Below are 22711 nucleotides of genomic sequence, written 5' to 3' on the forward strand. Positions count from 1 at the left end.
ATCCAAGTCTCTTTCCTGCTCAGCAACGTTTTTTTATTTAGCCCAGACCGACCAGCTATCACTTTACCAGTGTCAAGAACAGTCAGCTCAGACATCTTTAGTTCTTAACCATTGAGATTTGACTTTGTCAATAATATTTTGTCTTAAAATACATCGTTTTTCTGTGGAGTAGCATTTGGGTCACAAAGCAGGGATCGAATTACATACCGACCTTTGGTGGCGCCCTAAAAATATGTTAATATTTTGAACATATGGGTATCAATATTAGTTAAGCACCCCCATTATTTGAAGTCTGCCACAAAAAACACCAAAAGGACTCTTATCTTCCATTTAATTTAAAGTGCAGACMAAAATAAGGTCATTGCAATCTGTCTGTAAACATTTGGCAAAAGCAAGGGTCAACCAGTAGAGCTTCAAAACATCAGAATGTTTAAACAGGTGGAATTATGCAMCAACAGCTGTACTACATCTATTTGTGTGTCTAAATTATTCATACAAGATCTGTGTAGTTGCCGCAATGTTTATACACTGGGAAGCCTAGGAGCTAATTCCTTAGCAACAGCACAAACAGCTATGTGTGTTTAGTATTCTACAAAGCACCATGACTGGCTGAGCTGGGCAACAAACAGAACCCTAGTCATCTTCTGTGATCAAACTGTCACTACGACACATGGTTTATGACTGGGGCCCGGAGTTTTGCCTGAACACTTAAAACTCAGGACTTTGTATGACTCCTGGTTGGGTTTGGTCCCTCTGTAGCCGTGGACAGCAACCCTCGTTCTGGAGAGTTAAAGCATGTCCAGGCTTTTGTTCCAGCACTAAAACAACCCTGCATCAACCAATTGCCTAGTCATCAAAGGTATTAACCAGTTAAATCAGGTGTGAAAGTGCTGACCTGGAACAAAACCCTGCATGCCTTATTGGTCTCTAGGACCAGGGTTGTTGACCACTGCTCTGAGTTGGTTGTGGCTGTCATGTGACATAGGTGATGATGGGGACAGGTGACTATGGGTTTTATTTGGAGAGGGTTTTCTCTGCCATGTGTCTCTGCTGGCTCTGAGCATGCCTGTGACAAGAAAGAACAACAAATAACAGTTACATTAAAGAATGCATGAAAAATCATCATTAGATCCTTTTTAAAAAAGACTAGTTTGTTTTCAGAAGATTGTATTTTAGCTGAGACTTTCCATGGCATTTGACCTCCAGAACTAAGGTTACTACAGAGGCCTAATGGTGGTGCTATTAGGGGTGTTGGAGCGCAAGTGTGTGTGTGTGTGTGTGTGTGTGGTGTGTGTGTTGTGTGTGTGTGTGTGTGTGGTGTGTTGTGTGTGTGTGTGTGTGTGTGTGTGTGTGGTGTGTGTGTGTGTGTGTGTGTGTGTGTGTGTGTGTGTGTGTGTGTGTGCTTTAATGCATGTATGTGTGTGTGCTTCTATGTTCACAGTACTGCTACAATATGATCTTCACCTGGTAAAGGTCCTCTATGTCCACCAGCATGGCGTCCTGCTCCACATGGAGCTCATCTCTCATCAGCAGCAGCTGCACCAGCTCCTCATTCAGGCCTGCAACGTCACCACAACGTTATCTTAACATCTCATAGCCCCTGGAACAACAGAGTTATGATGGTGGTGATGAAAGGTAGATCGGGTGTGTACCACAGGTGGCTGGGGCCACCTTAATTGGGGAGGAYGGGCTCAAAGTAATGGCTGGAACGGAATTAATGGAATAATATCAAACACATGCATTCTATGGGTTTTAATACCATTCCATTTATTCCATTCCAGACATTATTATGAGCCGTCCTCCCCTCACCAGCCTCCGGTGGTGCGTGTGCATACGTACGTGTGTGTACTCACTCTGTATCTGCGAGTGCAGATCGTTGGTGATGACCTGAAGCTGGCCCAGGCTCATGTCCCTCATGTCTCCCCTCCTCAGACTCCTCTTCATCAGACCCTCGCTGATATGGGGCAGGTGGGGCAGCTGCACACAAACAGACATGGGGACATCGTTAGAACATTAACTAGACAAGCAGGGGAACATTAGGTACAGTCATGTTTAGAGAGAAACAAGGCAACATACAGTGCAGCCTTGACTTTCTCCACATTTTGTTATGTTACAGCCTTATTCTAAAATTGATTTTTTTTAATCCTCAATCTACGATACCCCATAATGAAAAAGCGAAAACAGTTTTTTAGGAATTTTTGCAAAAAATAAATAATAATAACAGATATACCTTATTTACATAAGTATTCAGACCCTTTGCTATGAGACTCGAAATTGAGCTCAGGTGCATCCTGTTTCCATTGATCATCCTTGAGATGTTTCTACAACTTGATTGGAGTCCACCTGTGGTAAATTCAATTGATTGGACATGATTTTGAAAGGCACACAGCAGTCAATATAAGGTCCCACAGTTGACAGTTAATTTCAGAGCAAAAATCAAGACATGAGGTCGAAGGAATTGTCCATAGAGCTCCGAGACAGGATTGTGTCGAGGCACAGATATGGGGAAAGGTTCCAAAAACGTTCTGCACCATTGAAAGTCCCCAAGAACACACTGGCCTCCATCATTCTTAAATGCAAGAAGTTTGGAACCACCAAGATTCTTCCTAGAGCTGGCCACCCAGCCAAACTGAGCAATTTGGGGAGGGAGGTGACCATGAACCCGATGGTCACTCTGACAGAGCACCAGAGTTCCTCTGTGGAGATGGGTGAACCTTCCAGAAGGACAACCATCTCTGCAGCACTCCACCAATCAGGCCTTTATGGTAGAGTGGCCAGATTGAAGCCACTCCTCAGTAAAAGGCACATGACAGCCCGCTTGGAGTTTGCCAAAAGGCACTTAAAGGACTCTCAGACCATGAGAAACAAGATTCTCTGGTCTGATGAAACCAAGATTGAACTCTTTGGCYTGAATGCCAAGCATCACGTCTGAAGGAAACCTGTCATCATCCCTACAGTGAAGCATGGTGGTGGCAGCATCATGCTGTGGGGATGTGTTTCAGTGGCAGGGACTGGGAGACTAATCAGGATCAAAGGAAAGATGAACAAAGCAAAGTACAGAGAGATCTTTAATGAAAACCTGCTCAGGACCTCAGAATAGGGCGAAGGTTCGCCTTCCAACAGGATAACGACCCTAAGCACACAGCTAAGACAACGCAGGAGTGGCTTCGGGACAAGTCTCTGAATGTCCTTGAGTGGCCCAGCCAAAGTCTGGACTTGATCCCGATCGAAGATCTCTGGAGAGACCTGAAAATAGATGTGAAGCGACCCTCCCCATCCAACCTGACAGAGCTTGAGAGGATCTGCGGAGAAGAACAGGAGAAACTCCCCAAATACAGGTGTGCCAAGCTTGTAGCGTCACACCCAAGAAGACTCAAGGCTGTAATCGCTGCAAAAGGTGCTTCAACAAAGTACTGAGTAAAGGGTCTGAATACTTATGTAAATGTGATATTTCAGTGAAAAATAAAAATACATTTAAAATATATATTTTTAAATCACACAAATTTCTAAAACGTAACAAAATGTGGAAAAAGTGAAGGTGTCTGAATACTTTCCGAATGCACTGTATTTGGGCCTTTGGGGTTAGGGTGATTACAGTGCTTTCAAAAAGTATTCACGCCCCCAACTTTTTCCACATTTTGTGTGTGTTAAAAAGTGGGATTGAAATGGATTTAATTGTCTTTTTTTGTTGTCAATATAATACGCACAAAATTCTCTAATGTCAAAGAGCTTTGCACACCTGGATTGCACAATATTTGCACATAATTTTTCACATWATTTAAATTCTTCAAGCTCTGTCAAGTTGGTTGTTGATCATTACTAAACAGCCATTTTCAAGTCTTGCCATAGATTTTCAAACTGATTTAAGTCACAACTGTAACTAGACCACTCAGGAACATTCAATGTCGTCTTGGTAAGCAACTCCAGTGTATATTTGACCTTGTGTTTTAGGTTATTGTCCTGCTGAAAGGTGAATGTCTCCCAGTGTCTGTTGGAAAGCAGACTGAACCAGGTTTTTCTCTAGGATTTTGCCTGTGGTTAGCTATATTCCATTTCTAAAATACTCCCTAGTCCTTGCTGATGACAAGCATACCCATAACATGATACAGCCACCAGAATGCTTGAAAATATGAAGAGCGGTACTCAGTGATGTGTTGTGTTGGATTTGCCCCAAACATAATGCTTTGTATTCAGGACATTAAGTCATTTTCTTTGCCACATTTTCTGCAGTTTTACCTTAGTGCCTTATTGCACACAGGATGCATGTTTTTGAATATTTTTTTCCAGTCCAGGTTTCCTTCTTTTCACTCTGTCATTTAGGTTAATATTGTGGAGTAACTAAAATGTTGTTGTTTCATCCTCAGTTTTCTCCTATCACAGCCATTTTAAACATGTAACTGTTTTAAAGTCACCATTGGCCTCATGGTGAAATCCCTAAGCGGCTTCCTTCCTCTCTGGCAACGGAGTTAGGAAGRACGTCTGTATCTTTGTAGTGACTGTGTGTATTCATACACCATCCAAAGTGTAATAAACAATTTCACCATGATCAAAGATATTCAATGTCTGATTTTTATTTTATTTTTTACTCATCTACCAATAGGTGCCCTTCTTTGCGAGGCATTGGAAAACCTCCTTGGTCTTTGTGGTTGAATCTGTGTTTGAAATTCACTGCTCGACTGAGGGACCTTACAGATAATTGTATGTGTGGGGTGCAGAGATGAAGTAGTCATAAAAAAATATATGTTAAACACTATTATTGCACACAGAGTGAGTCCATGCAACTTATTATGTGACTTCTTAAGCACATTTTTACTCCTGAACTTATTTAGGCTTGCCATAATAAAGGGGTTGTATACTTATTGACTCAAGACATTTTTGCTTTTGATTTTTAATGAATTGGTAAATAAAAAAATAAAAACATAATTCCATTTTGACTTTATGGGGTATTGTGTGTAGGACAGTGACACAACATCTCAATGTAATCCATTTTAAATTCAGGCTGTAACAACAACAAAATGTGGAAAAAGTCAAGGGGTGTGAATAATTTCTGAAGGCAGTGTATATGCAAATAATTCAATCCTTTCTGTTATCCTGATCTTAGAGCAGTTTCTTTAGACCGGGGCGAGTTAAATGCCATCATCTCACCATTATTTGTTTAGGTACTGACACACACATCAACAGTTCAGTGAAACTCCAGTCAGGGGGGAATTTGCTCGGTCTGACACATAATGACTGTATGGTCGTATTTACAACTAATTCACCACAATCGTTGGGGCGGGGAAAATATAAAAATTACACTACATCTAGGTAGCTACCAATTTCTTAGAAGTGCTAAAGCTTGTTCCAAAAAAAGCACTAAGTCGACTACCAAGTTTATTCCAGTAAATTACTAGGTCGACCGGCTGAGGCTAATAAACGCACTGTCCCTCCCCGGCTACCTGTCAGGCCTCTTGCACGCACACAGTCACACGCACACAGTCACACGCACACTGTCATAGTCACACACACAAGTCACAAACACACACTGAGGACGGAGGACAACCCAATCCGGATGCCATATTCTACTTATCTTTGTTTGCAATCATAATAAGAGTAACCTGCTTAATTGCTTGCTCATAAGTTAATTGCTTGCTCATAAGTTAATTGCTTGCTCATAAGTTAATTGCTTGCTCATAAGTTAAATGCGTGCTTATAAGTTAATTGCTTGCTCATAAGTTAATTGCTTGCTCATAAGTTAATTGCTTGCTCATAAGTTAATTGCTTGCTCATAAGTTAATTGCGTGCTCATAAGTTAATTGCTTGCTCATAAGTTAATTGCGTGCTTATAAGTTAATTGCTTGCACATACACTACCGTTCAAACGTTTGGGGTCACTGAGAAATGTCCTTGTTTTTGAAAGAAAGGCATATTTTTTGTCCATTAAAATAACATCAAATTGATCAGAAATACAGTGTASACAWTGTTAATGTTGTAAATGACTATTGTAGCTGGAAACGGATGATTTTTAATGGAATATGTCACGTATACTCCCTCTCCGGCCTCTAGGTCATCAGGCTGCTGATTATCCCGCACACCTGTCACCATCGTCAAGCGCACAGGCGCCTCATGACACTCACCTGGACTCCATCACCTCCTTCATCACCTCCATCACCTCCTTCKCTATATCTGTCACTCCCCTTGGTTCTTTCCTCAGGTGTTATTGACTCTGTTTTATGTTGGTGCGTTGTTTGAGTTTTGTGTTTGTACACTCACTCCCTGTACTTGCTTCCCGACTCCGAGCGTAGAAGGCCAGCAAGGCCAGCATCCCGGAGTCACCTCTTCACTGTTGATGTTGAGACTGGTGTTTTGCGGGTACTATTTAATGAAGCTGCCAGTTGAGGACTTGTGAGGCGTCTGTTTCTCAAACTAGACACTCTAATGTACTTGTCCTCTTGCTCAGTTATGCACCGGGGCATCCCACTCCTTCTATTCTGGTTAGAGCCAGTTTGCGCTGTTCTGTGAAGGGAGTAGTACACAGCGTTGTACGAGATCTTCAGTTTATTGGCAATTTCTTGCATGGAATAGCCTTCATTTCTGAGAACAAGAATAGACTGATGAGTTTCAGAATAAACTAGTCTACAGAAGGCCAGTTTCATTGCTTCTTTAATCAGTACAACAGTTTTCATCTGTGCTAATATAATTGCAAAAGGGTTTTCTAATGATCAATTAGCCTTTTAAAATTATAAACTTGGATTAGCTAACACAATGTGCCATTGGAACACAGGAGTGATGGTTGCTGATAATGGGCCTTTGTACTCCTATGTAGATATTTCATTTAAAAATCTGCCGTTTCCAGCTACAATAGTAATTTACAACATTAACAATGTCTACACTGTATTTCTGATCAATTTGATGTTATTTTAATGGACAAAAAAAAWKTGCTTTTCTTTCAAAGACAAGGACATTTCTAAGTGACCCCAAACTTTTGAACGGTAGTGTAAGTTAAAATGGTTTGAAGTACAAGTGTTTTTCCATCACCCTGGGCCTCAGATCACACAGGAAAGAGTTCTCAAAGGCCTCAGGAACTCATGACAATCCAATGTGGAACTGGCTGAGACGGCAGAATTTCACTCTCTGTACCAGGAAACATGAAAAAGTCTCATTGTTCTCATTGTTTGACTGAAAGTGGTATCAGTTTCATTTCAACCAACATCTGATCTTGAGAATAATTGGCTTCTTAGCCATTACATTAGGRCTTTTTATCAAGTGCTTTTAACACCAACAACTGTAAACGGAAATACCATGCTATTCATTTTGTACTATGCCCTTGCATCTAAGATGTAACTTGATCTCGCATCTTGCATATTGAATGTAAATGCATGTACCCAGAATAATTCTAAATACATATTTTTCTGACATGGGGAAAGATAGAGGTTGTGTCAAAGGGCAGTAGCCTGGATTCTAACCTATGTCAACACTAGACACGTGTGCCTTAAGCTGCGGCTTAGACCGCTACACCACCCTAGGTATTAAATGTGTTATTCTGACTGCACCATGGCCTCCAGCCAAGTCAACTTATCAGAAATGACAGGTCTACAACACACACACTGACCAGGTCGGCGACGGGCGAGCGGCGGTGGATCTGGATCTGTCTCTCCACCTCTACCTGCATGCGGGCCATAGGGCGAGCCAACGCCAGGGCCACCCGTGCCTCCTCTTGGAGCCGCCGCTGCACCCGCCAGAAGCCACAATCCTCCAGGGGGTCTGAGTCCTCCTCTCCCGTGTCCCGGTCTGACAGGGATGAACTCTGCTTGCTCTGGATGGACGCACACATACACCACAGTAAGTACACATACACATGCTAGTTATACAGAATCATAGATTGTAATGTAAATACATGCATACTTCATGGTCATCAAACACAAACACATTGGTGTGTGTGCTCACACACACGTTCCACAGTCAATTAGCCTGTTTTTCTCCTGTTAAGTCCTGTTATGTCAGGTTCCAAAGTATCAGTTGTGTGAATGAGAACACACGCCACACACACATCTACATCTTTAGCGTGTACCACAGGTGACAGCGGCGTGTCCAGGCTGGTCTCTGTCCTGCTGTCCTCTGCATCGCTGTCCTTGTCACTGTTGCTGTCATTCACAAAACACACCTGCAGGTTCACACCGCTTTGAGGCCTGACAGTGAGAGAGAGAGAGAGAGAGAGAGGAGAGAGACGGAGTGAGTAGAGATGTATAGAGAGAGAAGGAGAAGAGAGAGGAGAGAGAGAGAGAGAGAGAGAGAGAGAGAGAGAGAGGAGAGAGAAAGAGGAGACAGGAGATAGAAAAGGAAGAGGGGAGAGATAGATTGAACAATCAAATCACAGTCTGAAAAAAAAGGGGAGCAGGAGGGAGAGGCATACAGTTAGATGAAGGAAGGGTGCGAGATAATCGCTTCAATTTCCAAATGTAATCCATATAACCCTACCCCTGATCCATATAAACCCTACCCCTGATCCAATATAACCCTACCCCTTGATCCATATAACCCTACCCTGATCCATATAACCCTACCCTGATCCATATAACCCTACCCTGATCCATATAACCTCGTACCCTGATCCATATAACCCTACCCCTGATCCATATAACCCTTAACCCTGATCCATATAACCCTACCCCTGATCCATATAACCTACCTCCTGATCCATATAACCCTACCCCTGATCCATATAACCCTACCCCTGATCCAATATAACCCTACCCTGATCCATATAACCCTACCCCTGATCCATAATAACCCTACCCTGATCCATATAACCCTACCCCTGATCCATATAACCTAACCCTGATCCATATAACCCTACCATCCTATCCTATATAACCTACCCCCTGATCCATATAACCCTACCCTGATCCATATAACCCTACCCCTGATCCATATAACCCACCCTGATCCATATAACCCTACCCCTGATCCATAATAACCTACCCCTGATCCATATAACCCTACCCTGATCCTATAACCCTACCCTGATCCAATATAAACCCTACCCCTGATCCATAATAACCCTACCCCTGATCCATATAACCCTACCCCTGATCCATATAACCCTAACCCCTGATCCATATAACCCTACCCCTGAATCCATATAACCCAACCCTGATCCATATAACCCTACCCCTGATCCATATAACCCTACCCCTGATCCATATAACCCTACCCCTGATCCATATAACCCTACCCTGATCCATATAACCTACCCTGATCCATTTAACCCACCCTGATCCATATAACCCTACCCTGATCCATATAACCCTACCCCTGATCCATATAACCCTACCCCCTAGATCCATATAACCCTACCCTGATCCATATAACCCTACCCCTGATCCATATAACCCTACCCTGATCCAATATAACCCTACCCCTGATCCATATAACCTACCCTGATCCATATAACCCAACCCTGATCCATATAACCCTACCCTGATCCATATAACCCTACCCCTGATCCATATAAACCCTACCCCCTGTCCATATAACCCTACCCTGAATCCATATAACCCTAACCTGATCCATATAACCTACCCTGAAACCATATAACCTACCCTGATCCATATAACCCTACCCCTGATCCATATAACCCTACCCCTGATCCATATAACCCAACCCTGATCCATATAACCCTACCCCTGAACCATATAACCCTACCCCTGAACCATATAACCCCTACAAATCCTGGCTGCATTTCATTCACTGTCCTTCGCTAATCTGAGGTCTGACTTTCAAAAAACATGAAAGGTGGAGCTATTGCTTTTACACCAGTAACCTAGTCATAGAGGCGGAAGGTAGCCTAGCTGTGAAGAGCATTGGGCCAGTAACCGAAAGGTAGCTGGTTTGAATCCCCGACCCGGAAAGGTGGAAAAATCTAGCCCCCGACAACAAGCCTTCGATTAAGAAAGCGACCCCGCACCTCTCTGATTCAGAGGGGTTGGGTTAAATGCGGAAGACACACTTCAGTTGAAGGCATTTAGTTGTACAACTGACTAGGTATCCCCCTTTCCCCTTCCCTTCACTCAGATCCACACAGGGGAGTGAATGGTCACCCTCCATTTAGTATGATATGCTATGTTTCGTATGGTATGTATTAATTTGTGGATGTCCATCATCCATTAAGTATAATATGTTATGAATTACAATTTATATATGTTACGAATTGCAATTCATTTAATATGTTATGAATTTGCAATACGTATGATATTTTACGAATTCCCGAAATGTTGTTGCTAACATTAGCTAGGTGGCTAACATTAGCTAGACTAGGGGTTAGGGTTAGGAGTTAGGTTAAAGGGTTAAGGTTAGGGTTAGGGAAACGGTTAGCTAACATGCTAAATAGTTCCAAAGTGGCTAAAAAGTAGTAAGTTGCTAATTAGCTAAACTGCTCAAGTTTTCTATGATGAGATTCGAACACACAACCTTTGGGTTGCTAGAAGTTCGCTGTATTTACCTTCTGTCTTATGCAACCATACCAACAGTAACATATCATACTAACTTGAGTGTCCTGGATTTATGTTTACTATGTTACCTTGGTCATTGTGTTTCGTTTGGTAACATCATATATTGTCACAAGCAATAACAAAAAGGTAAATTAAACAACCAGACCCATAAAATTACATAATAATTGGAACCATTGAAATCTCTCAGCCACAGTGATGACGAGTCAAACAGACTCTCAGTCACCTTCAGTAAGCAAGACTTTTCAGTCATCATAACAGTCCATACGTCATTCATTCAAGAAGCTCTCACTAAACAAGATGTGAGAATTTGGTTGAAACCTAGACTCCTTGCTTCAAAGTTGGAATAGGAACCGCACTCAACCCCTAAAAGCCTGTTAGCGTTGGAATTTCCACCTTACAATGTACCGGTAGGTACACTTTGACCTCCACTAAGGGTCATGTGACTAGAGAACGTTCAATAGGAGCAGTGGACAGAAAGAGGCAACACTTCTTTATTTCCAGTAGCTTGACCACAGACAGATGAGCACTTCCCTAAACTGGACTGAAAAGGGGTGGTCCCCTTTATTTAGGATAAACACCAACCCCTTTTCCAGGAAAATGTGTAGGTGTAGGTACTCAAGTTCACTCGCCAGAGAGACTTGCCGTTTCTGAAGGCATGGCGTAATCTTGTGTGTCTATACTCATAAACCTAGTGTGAGGGTGTAGTATGCTTTGTGTTTGTGGGTTCAGTGGTTACGTGTGAATGCACAGTATTTTAGTGTGACATTTGTGTCATTTGAAGTGACATTGTGCATTTGTTTTTGTGTGTTTGCACTATGCTATGAGCTGATGAGTATTTATAAGTCAGTGTGAGAAGATTACATTGATCAGTGTGTGCATGTGCTGTATGCTTATTACATCTGTATGCTTCCCCGTTCAGCCATTTACAGTCAGTGACTCTCGTCTTGCCCTTTAGAATGAAGCTCTTGTGTTACTGTTACTGGGTGAAAAACAGAGAAAACAATGTAGCTTTCCGGGAAGCCACTCTGTCTTTCTCTATACATTTTCTTGTCTCCCCCTGTGGGATTTTCTCCGCTTAAATGACTCATTTCAGGGAGGATAAACTAACACTTTGACATGAATATACATTTTAAAAAGGCATCTGCTGCTTCCAGACAAAGGGCCAATCCCAAACTTCCCCCTATCCCTTAGGCCAGTGGTTCTGTTGTTGCCCAGAAGTAACCCGCTCAATGGCTTGGTAATTATAATGAACACAAATATAAAAGCAACATGCAACAATTTCAACGATTTTACTTGAGTTACAGTTCATATAAGGAAATCAGTCAATTGAAATAAATTCACTCGGCCCTAATCTATGGATTTCACATAACTGGGCAGTGGCACAGCCATGGGTGGGCCTGGGAGGGCATAGGCCCACCCACTTGAGAGCCAGGCCTAGCCAATCAGAATGAGGTTTCCCCCACAAAAGTGCTTTATTACAGACATAAATACTTTTCAGTTTCAACAGCTGTCTGGGTGGCTGGTCTCAGACGATCCCGCAGGTGAATAAGCCCGATGTGGAGGTCCTAGGCTAGTGTGGTTACACGTGGTCTGCGGTTGTGAGGCCAGTTGGACGTACTGCCAAATTCTCTAAAACAACGTTGGAGGCAGCTTATGGTAGAGAAATGAACATCCAATTCTCTGGCAACAGCTCTGTTGGACATTCCTGCAGTCAACATGCCAATTGCACGCTGCCTCAAAACTTGAGACATCTATGGCATTGTGTTGTGTGACAAAACTACACATTTTAGAGTGGCCTTTTATTGTTCCCAGCACAAGGTGCACCTGTGTATCGATCATGCTGTTTAATCAGCTTCTTGATATGCCACACCTGTCAGGTGGATGGATTATCTTGGCAAAGGAGAAWTGCTCACTAACAGGGACGTAAACAAATTTGTGCACACAATTTTAGAGAAATAAGCTTTTTATGCGTATGGTATATTTCTGGGAAATTTTATTTCAGCTCATGAAACATGGGACCAAAACTGTTGTGTTAATATTTTGGTTCTGTGTACTGTGAGCATGCTTTTCCTGTGTGAGTTTATGGATCCTCCATAATATCTGGCATGCTCACGTGAGAGATGTAACACCTGGCTCTGGTCTACTTAGGGAGGGATCAGAATTTACAGCATGGTTACCTGGAGGAAGATGGGCGAGGGTCATCGCTTTTTACATTTCAGTCAAAGGAGGGTTTAGTATTTTGTCATTGTAATTGATGGAATTTCTATATTTCTCGGTGTTTTAGAATCAGTTGCTTATTAGGATATATATATCAATGTGTGCCCGATGCCGCCCCTCATCTCTGATTCTCTGCTGACTGTGCAATATCAAGTGCGCCTATAGGCTATTTAGTGTGGTCTCAATCAAATGATCCATAGCCTATAGGCTACGAAGTGCATGCTCGGAGAAGCACAGAGCAAAGTTGTATTTCTAAGATAGCTGCTAGGATGGTGTAAATAAAACTAGGCTGCATTGGACATTACAACCCTGAGCCCCGGCCTGTTTGCTCGTTTTTCTGTGCCTAACCAATTGCTGTGCTTTGTAGGCCTACGGTTGCAGTTCAGGAGTAGAGTCAAAGGCTTCTCCCGAAAAGAATTGTTGATTAGGCCTAGCCTAAAAAAATGCACTATCTTGCATCATACAATGGACTAGTCTATAGCCTATGTTCTGTTCAGTTTGAGGAGAGCGCGAAGGTGAAGAGAACTAATTTGATAGCTTGCTACTACTATAATTGATTTGAATAAAAACAATATGTTTCTTGCCCATGATGCATTTATCAGAGTTATTGACATCACAATTAAGCCAGATTTCAGTAACGTACATTGTGGTGCTGAAACTTGAAGCAGCAGCCGCAGCACAATGAATTGGAAATGGACCGCTCATGGTGCTGAAAGTAGTCAAATTCAAGTAGGCATTATTAATTTAAACCGTCTTAATTTTAGTTAGACTTTACTAACAACAAGAGGGCTTTGTGTTGGAGCCTATTTCTTCCTATTTACGAAATATGAGGTCGGTCTACCTGTTTTACAGACTAAATTAGGCTATAAGCTGCTATATCCATAGATTTGTCGGTCAATTCCTCCACTCGCCATACACTCTTTAAATAGCCTACCTCCGTGTCGGTGAAGAGCTGTAAAGTTAAAGAACATTTTAAAATGCACAGGCCTACCCCTTGTTAGTTTTGAAGAAAATAAACCAATCATTAGTGTCAGGTTTTGGCCAGGACTGTTTGGTTTTGTTCACTAGATGTCCCCCTTGCACCTTTTTTGTACCTTTTGTTTTTCTTGCCCTAATTATTGTTTGCACCTGTAAGTCATTCCCTTGTTAGTATTTAAACCCTGTGTGTTCCTTAGTTCCTTGCTAAGTGTTTGTATGTTAGCACCCAGCCCCAGCCTTTGTGAACATTTTTCTCTTGTTGGATTTTCCAGAGGTTCTCTGGTTTTGTTCTCGTGTATTTTTGGATTGGTCTTTTGAGGTTTGTTTTTTCCCTTGCTGTTTTTACCACTTTGTGGATTTTCTTTTGTATTTTGGAAGATATCTATTTTTTATTAAACCACCATCTCTAGTACTGCTGTGTCTGCCTCATCTTCTGGGTTCTGCCAATTATTAGTGACTGTTTCTCGCACCGGGTCCTGACAATTAGTGCTTTAGCCCGCAATGCTTTATGCTAGAAACAAGCTGTAAAAGACGTGACTCGGATGCATATGGGGATATTTTGTCCTGTTTCTTTGATATTCAGATGCTGAGCTACAACCTTCTATAGCCGAGGGGACAAAACATGGACTTTGCTTGGGAAGTAATATAATTCTGTCACTATCAATTGATGAAGGTATTCACTTCCTGTACAACAGGCCTAGAGTATGTTTTAACCCAGACAGTTTATAGGGAAACACTTGTGACCTTGTCTCGTTGGGTTAAGCCATGGAAGAAGAGTAACGTTAGCCAGCAGTTAACGCTTACATTTCTTTCCGTCAGTAGGCCTACTCTGTGTGGGGTGGAAAGATAGGCCTAATTTTTGAAAGTACCATGCTCAGATTCCTAATGACATCTCAGATTAAATTATTTGCAAACAGGGACAGTTTCGTTGCAAACACGACACACTGATTTGGCATTAAGAAATATGATCAAATGAACACACAGGCCTATCTCTCTGTCCATTCTTAGCCTGTAATTTCGGTCATTTGTGTGGTAATAAAAAAGATTCAGCTAATATGTACATGGCATAGAATTGCATGACATTTTTATAAAAGGCTATTTTTTCTCGGACCTGCAAACACGATGATAGATTCATGCAATGCTTTGACTATAAAGGAGATATTTCCACCCCTGCTCTTGTCCATGGTTGGTCTGCAAACCCACAACCTTCTGGCCCACAGTTCTTTGCTCTATCAAAATTTGTGTGCTGCCATCTAATGCTTACAGGATAAAGAACAGTTTCTAAAAGTGCATATCTAGGCTCTGGTCTGTCCAAGAAGTGAGAGTAAACGGTAGGCATGTTCTCTGCTATCCACTTGATGTTTTATTATTATTTTTTGAATAGGGGAGGGTCATTTGTTTTTAAGCGTTCAGGGAGGGTTTAGGGAAAATATGTTTTGCTGAAGGGAGGGCAATCCATTTCTATTTCAGAGAGGTCTGATTTTCTCCATGTAAACCTTATTATAAATAACGTTCACTCTCTTATTGTCCCCTCTCGTTCGCCAGTGAGATGTTTTGCCCAGGGTAAATAAGTAGACAAAATGGACCTGCCCCAAAAATAAAAAATAGGGAGTGGGGTGTATCGATTTCTCTACTGTCTCTGCTCTCTATTCAGGGAGTAGAATGAGGCTACCCCTAGAGACGATGATCAGTTTTTAACAGAAGGAATGCTGATCCTAGACCTGTGCCTAGTTCTCTTCCGCTAGAAAGTACGTCAAACACTCACTGAGCTCCACAGCATCACACCATCTAGTGGTGGAAAGGGTGCAACACAACTGACTCAATATTTATCGCTATTTATCGCTATTATCGCATACTGATACCGCAGCAGCTAAAACTGTTTTAAAACTATGGTCGATCCCATATTTCATAATACTACAACACACACTAAATTAAACTCAAAATTACAAATGAACCTACCTATTTCAGATAAAGAGCTCAAGCAAGCAGCCAGACACATGCACACACGAACACACGCACACTATCAGGTATACTCATGCATTATCACCATCAGACAAACCCACCGGGAGGAAATGCCATTCTTGCTGCAGCTGGTGTAGATGCCTGGCTCCTCGTCGTCATAGAAACTGCCAAAGGCTAGCTTCTGCCTGATGGACTCTCTGTCATTCCTCTGGGCCTGGTGGAGGCATATAGAAGAGACCAATACTCCAATAATACCACAGTACAATAATACAACAATACCACAATAAACCTGAAGTAAAAACCCTGATGATAAAAACAGTTCATTGGCGTTTTTAAGAGGCATAGAAAACTAAGATGACTGGACAACATTAAAATATAGCCTACAACATTAAAATATATAGTAGGTGGGMCAATTAAATAAAATGTGAAAACTATAGTCAGTATAACAACGAATAACACATAGTATACTATTGCTTTAACCAAGGGAATAGAGAGATGTAGAGTTGGGGTATGGTCATACAAGCACACAAAGAGAAGAGATGGGTGGAGGAATGGAGGGAGGATGAAGAAGAAGGGATGGACGGRGCGTTTTAATGGAGTCTGACTTGCTGGGATGCTAAATCACTGCGGACTCAGTGAGTCGTGAAGAGAAGGGAAAGAGCAACGCATCCAGGCGGAACACACAGAGATAAATGTCCAGTCACCTCGCATTGATTTTATCTCATCTTTCTTTGTCCTCGCCTTTAAAATCTTTTGTCATCTTAGCTCTCATATACTCTCTCCTCTCCTCTTCCTCTCTTTACCTGGTCTGTCCCATCTCCCATGTCTGACTACTTTTTGATCTCCYTGTATCTCTATTTTTCTGTTCTTTCTGTTTGTACTCTACACACACTACATCCAAAGAACATTGTGTCCTAGGCAGGTTGTTTGTGTCATATAGCTTTTAGGTCGACATACAGATCCTTTCTTCRTAGAGGCCTGCTCCTGCAACCACACAGATAGAGATCCAATGGAAATGCATCATGCAACAGTAAACATGATTTTCCTTTCCAAATTTTATGTTTACAGTCTGTGACTGAGCCCACATCCCTCAGGGCCACTCACAGTTTGGGACATCACACACGTATGAACACATGTATGTTACACACACACGCACGCACGCACACACGCACGCACGCACGCACGCACACACACACACTCACACTCACACTCACACTCACACTCACACTCACACTCACACTCACACACTCACACACACACACACACACACACACACACACACACACAAAAACACATTTAGACTCTACCCACACTTCCTCAAGCCCACTCGTAGACTGTGCCACATCAGATGTGTAAACACACACACACACACGCATAGTGATGAGATGGTGCTGTGATGTAACGTCATAAATCACAGATGGACGCTCCCATTGTAGAGGAAGCAGCCAACGCTCCACCCCCTCTAGGTCTCCTCACACTGGAGTGACCGGAGCCAGTTACTGCTTACTGGGGTTTAGATAGATCCATTCCACACACAGCCAGGTACTGGTCGTACTGGGGTAGATAGACCATTCACACACAGCCAGGTTACTGTTCTTACGGTAGATAGACCATCTACACACAGCCAGGTACTGTCTTACTGGGTAGATAGACCATCTACACACAGCCAGGACTTGTCTACTGGGTAGATAGACCATCTACACACAAGCCAGGTACTGTCCGTTACTGGGTAGATAGACCATCACACACAGCCAGGTACCTGGTCTTTAACTGGGTAGATAGCCATCTACACACAGCCAGGTACTGTCTACTGGGTAGATAGACCATTTCTACACAAGCCATGGTACTGTCTTACTGGGTAGATAGACCATCTACAACACAGCCAGGTACTGTCTTACTGGGTAGATAGCACATCTACACACAGCCAGGTTACTGTCTTACTGTGGTAGATAGACCATCTACACACAGCAGGTACTGGTCTTAGTGGGTATTAGACCATCTACACACAGCCAGGTACTGTCTATGGGAATGACATCTACACAACAGCCAGGTACTTGTCTTACTGGGGTAGATAGACCATCTACACACAGCCAGGTACTGTCTTACTGGGTAGATAGACCATCTACACCAAGCCAGTACTGTCTTACTGGGTAGATAGACCATTCTAACACACAGCCAGGTACTGTCTTACTGGTAGATAGACCCCATCTGTTAAAAACCCCAACAACAGGCCAGGTACTGTCTTACTGGGTAGAAGACCATCTACACCACAGCCAGGTACTGTCGTACTGGGTAGATAGACCATCTACACACAGCCAGGTACTGTCTTACTGGGTAGATAGACCATCTACATCACAGCCAGGTACTGTCTTACTGGGTAGATAGACCATCTACACCACAGCCAGGTACTTGTCTTACTGGGTAGATAGACCTTCTACACACAGCCAGGTACTGTCTTACTGGGTAGATAGACATCTACACCACAGCCAGGTACTGTCTTACTGGTAGATAGACCATCTACACCACAGCCAGGTACTGTCTTACTGGGGTAGATAGGACCATCTACACACAGCCAGGTACTGTCTTACTGGGTAGATAGACCATCTACACACAGCCAGGTACTGTCGCAACTGGGTAGATGACCATCTACCCACAGCCAGGTAACTGTCTTACTGGGTAGATAGACCATCTACACCCAGCAGCGGTACTTCTTACTGGGTAGATAGACCATCTACACCACAGCCAGGTACTGTCTTACTGGGTAGATAGACCATCTACACCACAGCCAGGTACTGTCTACTGGGTAGATAGACCATCTACACCACAGCCAGGTACTGTCTTACTGGGTAGATAGACCATCTACACACAGCCAGGTACTGTCTTACTGGGTAGATAGACCATCTACACCACAAGCCCATATGAAACATAAACAACACACACTGTATGATGTTTTCGGTATATGATACTGAATGTCTTAACTGTAAAAAGCATGCGATTAACATACTCTCAAACAAAGTCTCACGCATTGTACAAAATGTACACACCAAAATGTACACACCACATAGGCGAAACACTAAATACCTCACACGTACACATACACCTGCAGCACATTCGCAGAAATGCACACCTCCAAACAACTACACAGCAGAAATATACACAGACAGGATGGCAAACCAAAAACTACAGGCTAATATATGTAGTCGAAATAGACGTGCAATCTTGTCAAATATACGCACGGACACACCCTGGTGTGATACAATCACACACACATAAATACATTACCCACAGATTCATCTAACAACCTATATGAACCTAAACATAGCTATATGAACCTAACATACAGTATTTCAATACATGTAAACACATTATACTACAAGAACATACACACACCCATTCAAAACACACCTGGTAAACACGTTCTCCTGGTGCACCATTCTTCAGCACATTATACAGGCAGCAGCCCTACCCTTCCAACACTGCAGTGACCAGACCCAGGAGACCCACTCATATACCTCAGCTACATGCAGAAGGAGGGGGGAGAAGAGGGAGAGGGGAGGGAGTGGGATGATAGAGGGAGGGAGAGATTCTGCTCAGCTGATGGAAGACGTAGGCGCTCTCCACTACTCTCCTCCGTGTGACTGTTTAGCATGTGCTGCTTCAACCTTCTGCTACTCTTTTCTGTCTCTCTCCATCCTCTCTTCTCTGTGTCCTCCATCTCTCTCTTTCTCTGTGTCCTCATTCCCCTCCATCTCTCTCTTTCTCTGTTATCTCCATCTCTCTCTTTCTCTGTGTCTCCATCCTCCATCTCTCTCTTTCTCTGTATCCTCCTTCCCCTCCATCTCTCTCTTTCTCTTCCTCCATCCTCCATCTCTCTTCTTTCTCTGTGTCCTCCATCTCTCTCTTTCTCTGTATCCTCCATTCCTCCCATCTCTCTCTTTTCTCTGTATCCTCCATCCTCTTCTTTCTCTGTTTATCCTCCATTTCTCTTTCTTTTCTCATTCCCTCCATCTCTCTCTTTCTCTTGTTTCCTCCATCTCTCTCTTTCTCTGTATCCATCCCTATCTCTCTCTCCTTATCCTCTTTCCTCTCTTGCTTCTCTGTTCTCCATCTCTCTCTTTCTCGTATCCTCCATTCCCCTCCAATCTCTCTCTTTTCTGTATCCTCCATTCCCCTCCTCTCTCTTTTCTCTTTTCTATTCCCCATCTCTCTCTTTCTCTGACCTCCATTCCCCTCCATCTCTCTCTCTTTCTCTGTATCCTCCATTCCCCTCTCTCTTTCTCTTTATCCTCCATTCTCCATCTCTCTCTTTCTCTGTGTCTCCATCCTCCATCTCTCTCTTTCTCTGTTCCTCCATTTCCTCCATCTATTCTCTCTTAGCCTCCATCTCTCTCTTTCTCTGTATCTCCATTCCCTCTTCTTCTTTCTCTTTATCCTCCATTCCTCATCTCTCTCTTTTCTCTTGTCTCATTCCTCCATCTCTCTCTTTCTCTGTGTCTCCATTCCCCTCCATCTCTCTCTTTCTCTGTTTCCTCCATTCCCCCTCCTTATCCTCCTCTCTCTTTCTCTTGTATCCTCCATTCCCTCTTTCTCTTCTGTCTTACATGTTTTAACATTACAAAACATACACAGTAAAGGGCTCACGAGTGGCGAGTGGTCGAAGGCACTGCATCTCAGTGCAAGAGGCGTCACTACAGTCCCTGGTTCGAATCCAGGCTGTATCACATCCGGCCGTGATTGGGAGTCCCATAGGGTGGCGCACAATTGGCCCACGTCGTGGGTTTGACCGGGGTAGGCCGTCATTGTAAATAAAATTTGTTCTTAATTGCTTGCCTATTAAAGATATAAAAAAAAATAAACAGACGCACACACAAGACATCACACACCGACCATCTCACACCTACCCAGACCCAGCTGTTCTCACACCTACCCAGACCCAGCTGTTCTCACACCTCCAGACCCAGACCTACCCAGACCAGCTGTTCTCACACCACCCAGACCCAGCTGTTCTCACAACCTACCCCAGACCCAGCTGTTCTCACACCTACCCAGACCCAGCTGTTCTCACACCTGCCCAGACCCAGCTGTTCTCACACCTATCTCCTCAAATTGCACCATTTTGTTCCTCTCCGTCACCCACACTCTTTCAATATTAGGATAATGAAGCATATTATTTGCTAGAGTTACAGTTAAGTATATATATTTTTAAAGAGAATTGACGAGAACAGAATCGTCCAACCCATCGGGTATCTCACTGTACCCTCATATGCCATGTCTTGAAATATACAGACAGACGGATTAAAAGTAGATTTACATTGGAATACTTCTGACAGACAACTTTCTAACTCGGCTCATAACGTTTGGACTTTGTAGCATTCCCAGAAGGCATGGATTATTGAGTCATTGTTAGTGTTACAATTAAGACATGACCCTGCCGTCGTCTTCTCTATAATACATTTTAAACATGAATGTATACTGAACTAAGCTTACGTTGTCGTTAACTGTAATTTCGTTATTTATGTTCCAATATTCCCTCAATATTGTGCCATTATTAGACATCTTTAAGTCTTGATTCCAATAGTTWATATTTTTTTCTAAGAGATTGTCAGTTACATAGAGGTTTTTATATATCTTACCTATCATATGAATATCCTTTTCTGACTSAAATCTCTCTGTCTTTCTATACCTCCATCTTTCTATCTCTCCATTCCACCATGGGARCACCATGATTGATAGAGCGTGACATGGAAAGATGGCATGATGAAGAAATGTGAAGGGAGAAATTCAAGGACATGTTGAGATAGATAAAGAATTAGGATGGGAGTGAATGGAAGACAAACAAAATCAATGGTGGCGAGACCAGGCTAATAGGCGTGTCAAAACTTTGGACTGCTCCTGTATGTTTTTCAGTGTACACTTTGTTTGTTTTCCTCCTAGAGAATTGTTCTTCTTTCTTGACCATCATTCCTCGTGTGGTGAGTCATAAGACACATAGAAGGCACACACGAACGCACACGCACACACACACACACACACACACACACACACACACACACGCACACGCACACGCACACGCACACGCACGCCGCACACACACACACGCGCACGCGCACACGCACACACACACACACACACACACGCACACGCACACGCACACACAAACACACAGAGGCTGCTGTGTCACTATGCAGCAGTGGCTCACTGTGGCTGATTAAACTAATTAACCTATGAGTCATACTCCATTACTTCCCCTCATCTATTAGCGATATACTGTGACTATAAAAGAGTTGGAGAGGAAATACTAGTCCACATGGTACAATTGAAACCCAGTGATGGGATAGATGTGTCACAACACTCTTTAATGGTACCCCACTTCCTCATGACCTCTGATTGGTCAAAGGATGGATCAGTTTCCAGGTAATTGCTTACTCTATTCTATCACTGGCTGGCTGAGGTATGCTGTGTTATATTCAGTCTGTGTTGGAGTGGAAGGGACTAAAAGAAAAACAGTGCCATCAACTAGACAATCTGTACACACACACACTCTCTACCTTTCATCACCACCATCATAAGACAGAGATAAAGAGAGAGAGAGAGAGAGAGAGAGAGCACTTACAGTGATGTCGAATAATCTGCTTGTTCTCCTTTGACAGTCAGCCTCAGCCACAGGAATGAGAATGTCCTGCAGCTCCTCAGCCCAGCTCAGACTGTTAACCATCCTGCCTCTGCCCTTTTCTCTTCTTCCTTCCTCCATCTCCTCACATGCATCTTTGTTGCACTCGTACCACTGCTCTGTGACCTTCTTCATGTAGCCTTCTTCCTCTACATCCATGTCAAAGTCCTCCATTAAATGACCCTGACCTTGGAAAGAGCCTGGTTCAAGCATGGGGGAGGGGCTGAAGTCTTGGTTGGGSCCTGAGGCAGGCCTGGGATAGAGGTCAATTCTTATCTCCATCCTTTCCTCCATTTTCCTGAGAGGAAGAGGATGGATAAAGGAGTGCTATTGGTATGCAAATGTTCTCATTAGGCAACACAGCAAAGGTTTACACTAGGCTCTGATGTCATTTG

The 22711-nt window shown here is 43.0% G+C and overlaps 1 protein-coding gene across 1 annotated transcript; it reads right to left on the reverse strand.

Moving 5' to 3' along the window:
• Positions 1-1014: 1014 nt before the first annotated feature.
• On the reverse strand, positions 1015-22585 carry LOC111979065 (schwannomin-interacting protein 1-like). The gene is made up of 7 exons (XM_070449037.1): positions 22260-22585; positions 15748-15860; positions 8050-8167; positions 7591-7794; positions 1854-1977; positions 1451-1559; positions 1015-1066 (listed from the first exon to the last, which is right to left on the reverse strand). The coding sequence occupies exons 1-7, from the start codon at positions 22527-22529 to the stop codon at positions 1015-1017; spliced, it is 990 nt and encodes a 329-aa protein (XP_070305138.1). The 5' UTR covers positions 22530-22585.
• Positions 22586-22711: the final 126 nt, after the last annotated feature.

This window comes from Salvelinus sp. IW2-2015, linkage group LG19 (assembly GCF_002910315.2).
Source record: "Salvelinus sp. IW2-2015 linkage group LG19, ASM291031v2, whole genome shotgun sequence".
Classification (NCBI taxonomy): Eukaryota; Metazoa; Chordata; class Actinopteri; order Salmoniformes; family Salmonidae; genus Salvelinus; species Salvelinus sp. IW2-2015.

Coding starts and splice junctions, on each gene's coding strand:
- LOC111979065 (XM_070449037.1), bottom strand. CDS start 22,529: ATGCTTGAACCAGGCTCTTTCCAAGGTCAGGGTCATTTAATGGAGGAC. Junction 7,795..8,049: donor ACACGCCGCTGTCACCTGTG/GTACACGCTAAA, acceptor GCGTCCATCCAG/AGCAAGCAGAGTTCATCCCT. Junction 1,067..1,450: donor TACCAGGTGAAGATCATATT/GTAGCAGTACTG, acceptor TTCTTGTCACAG/GCATGCTCAGAGCCAGCAGA.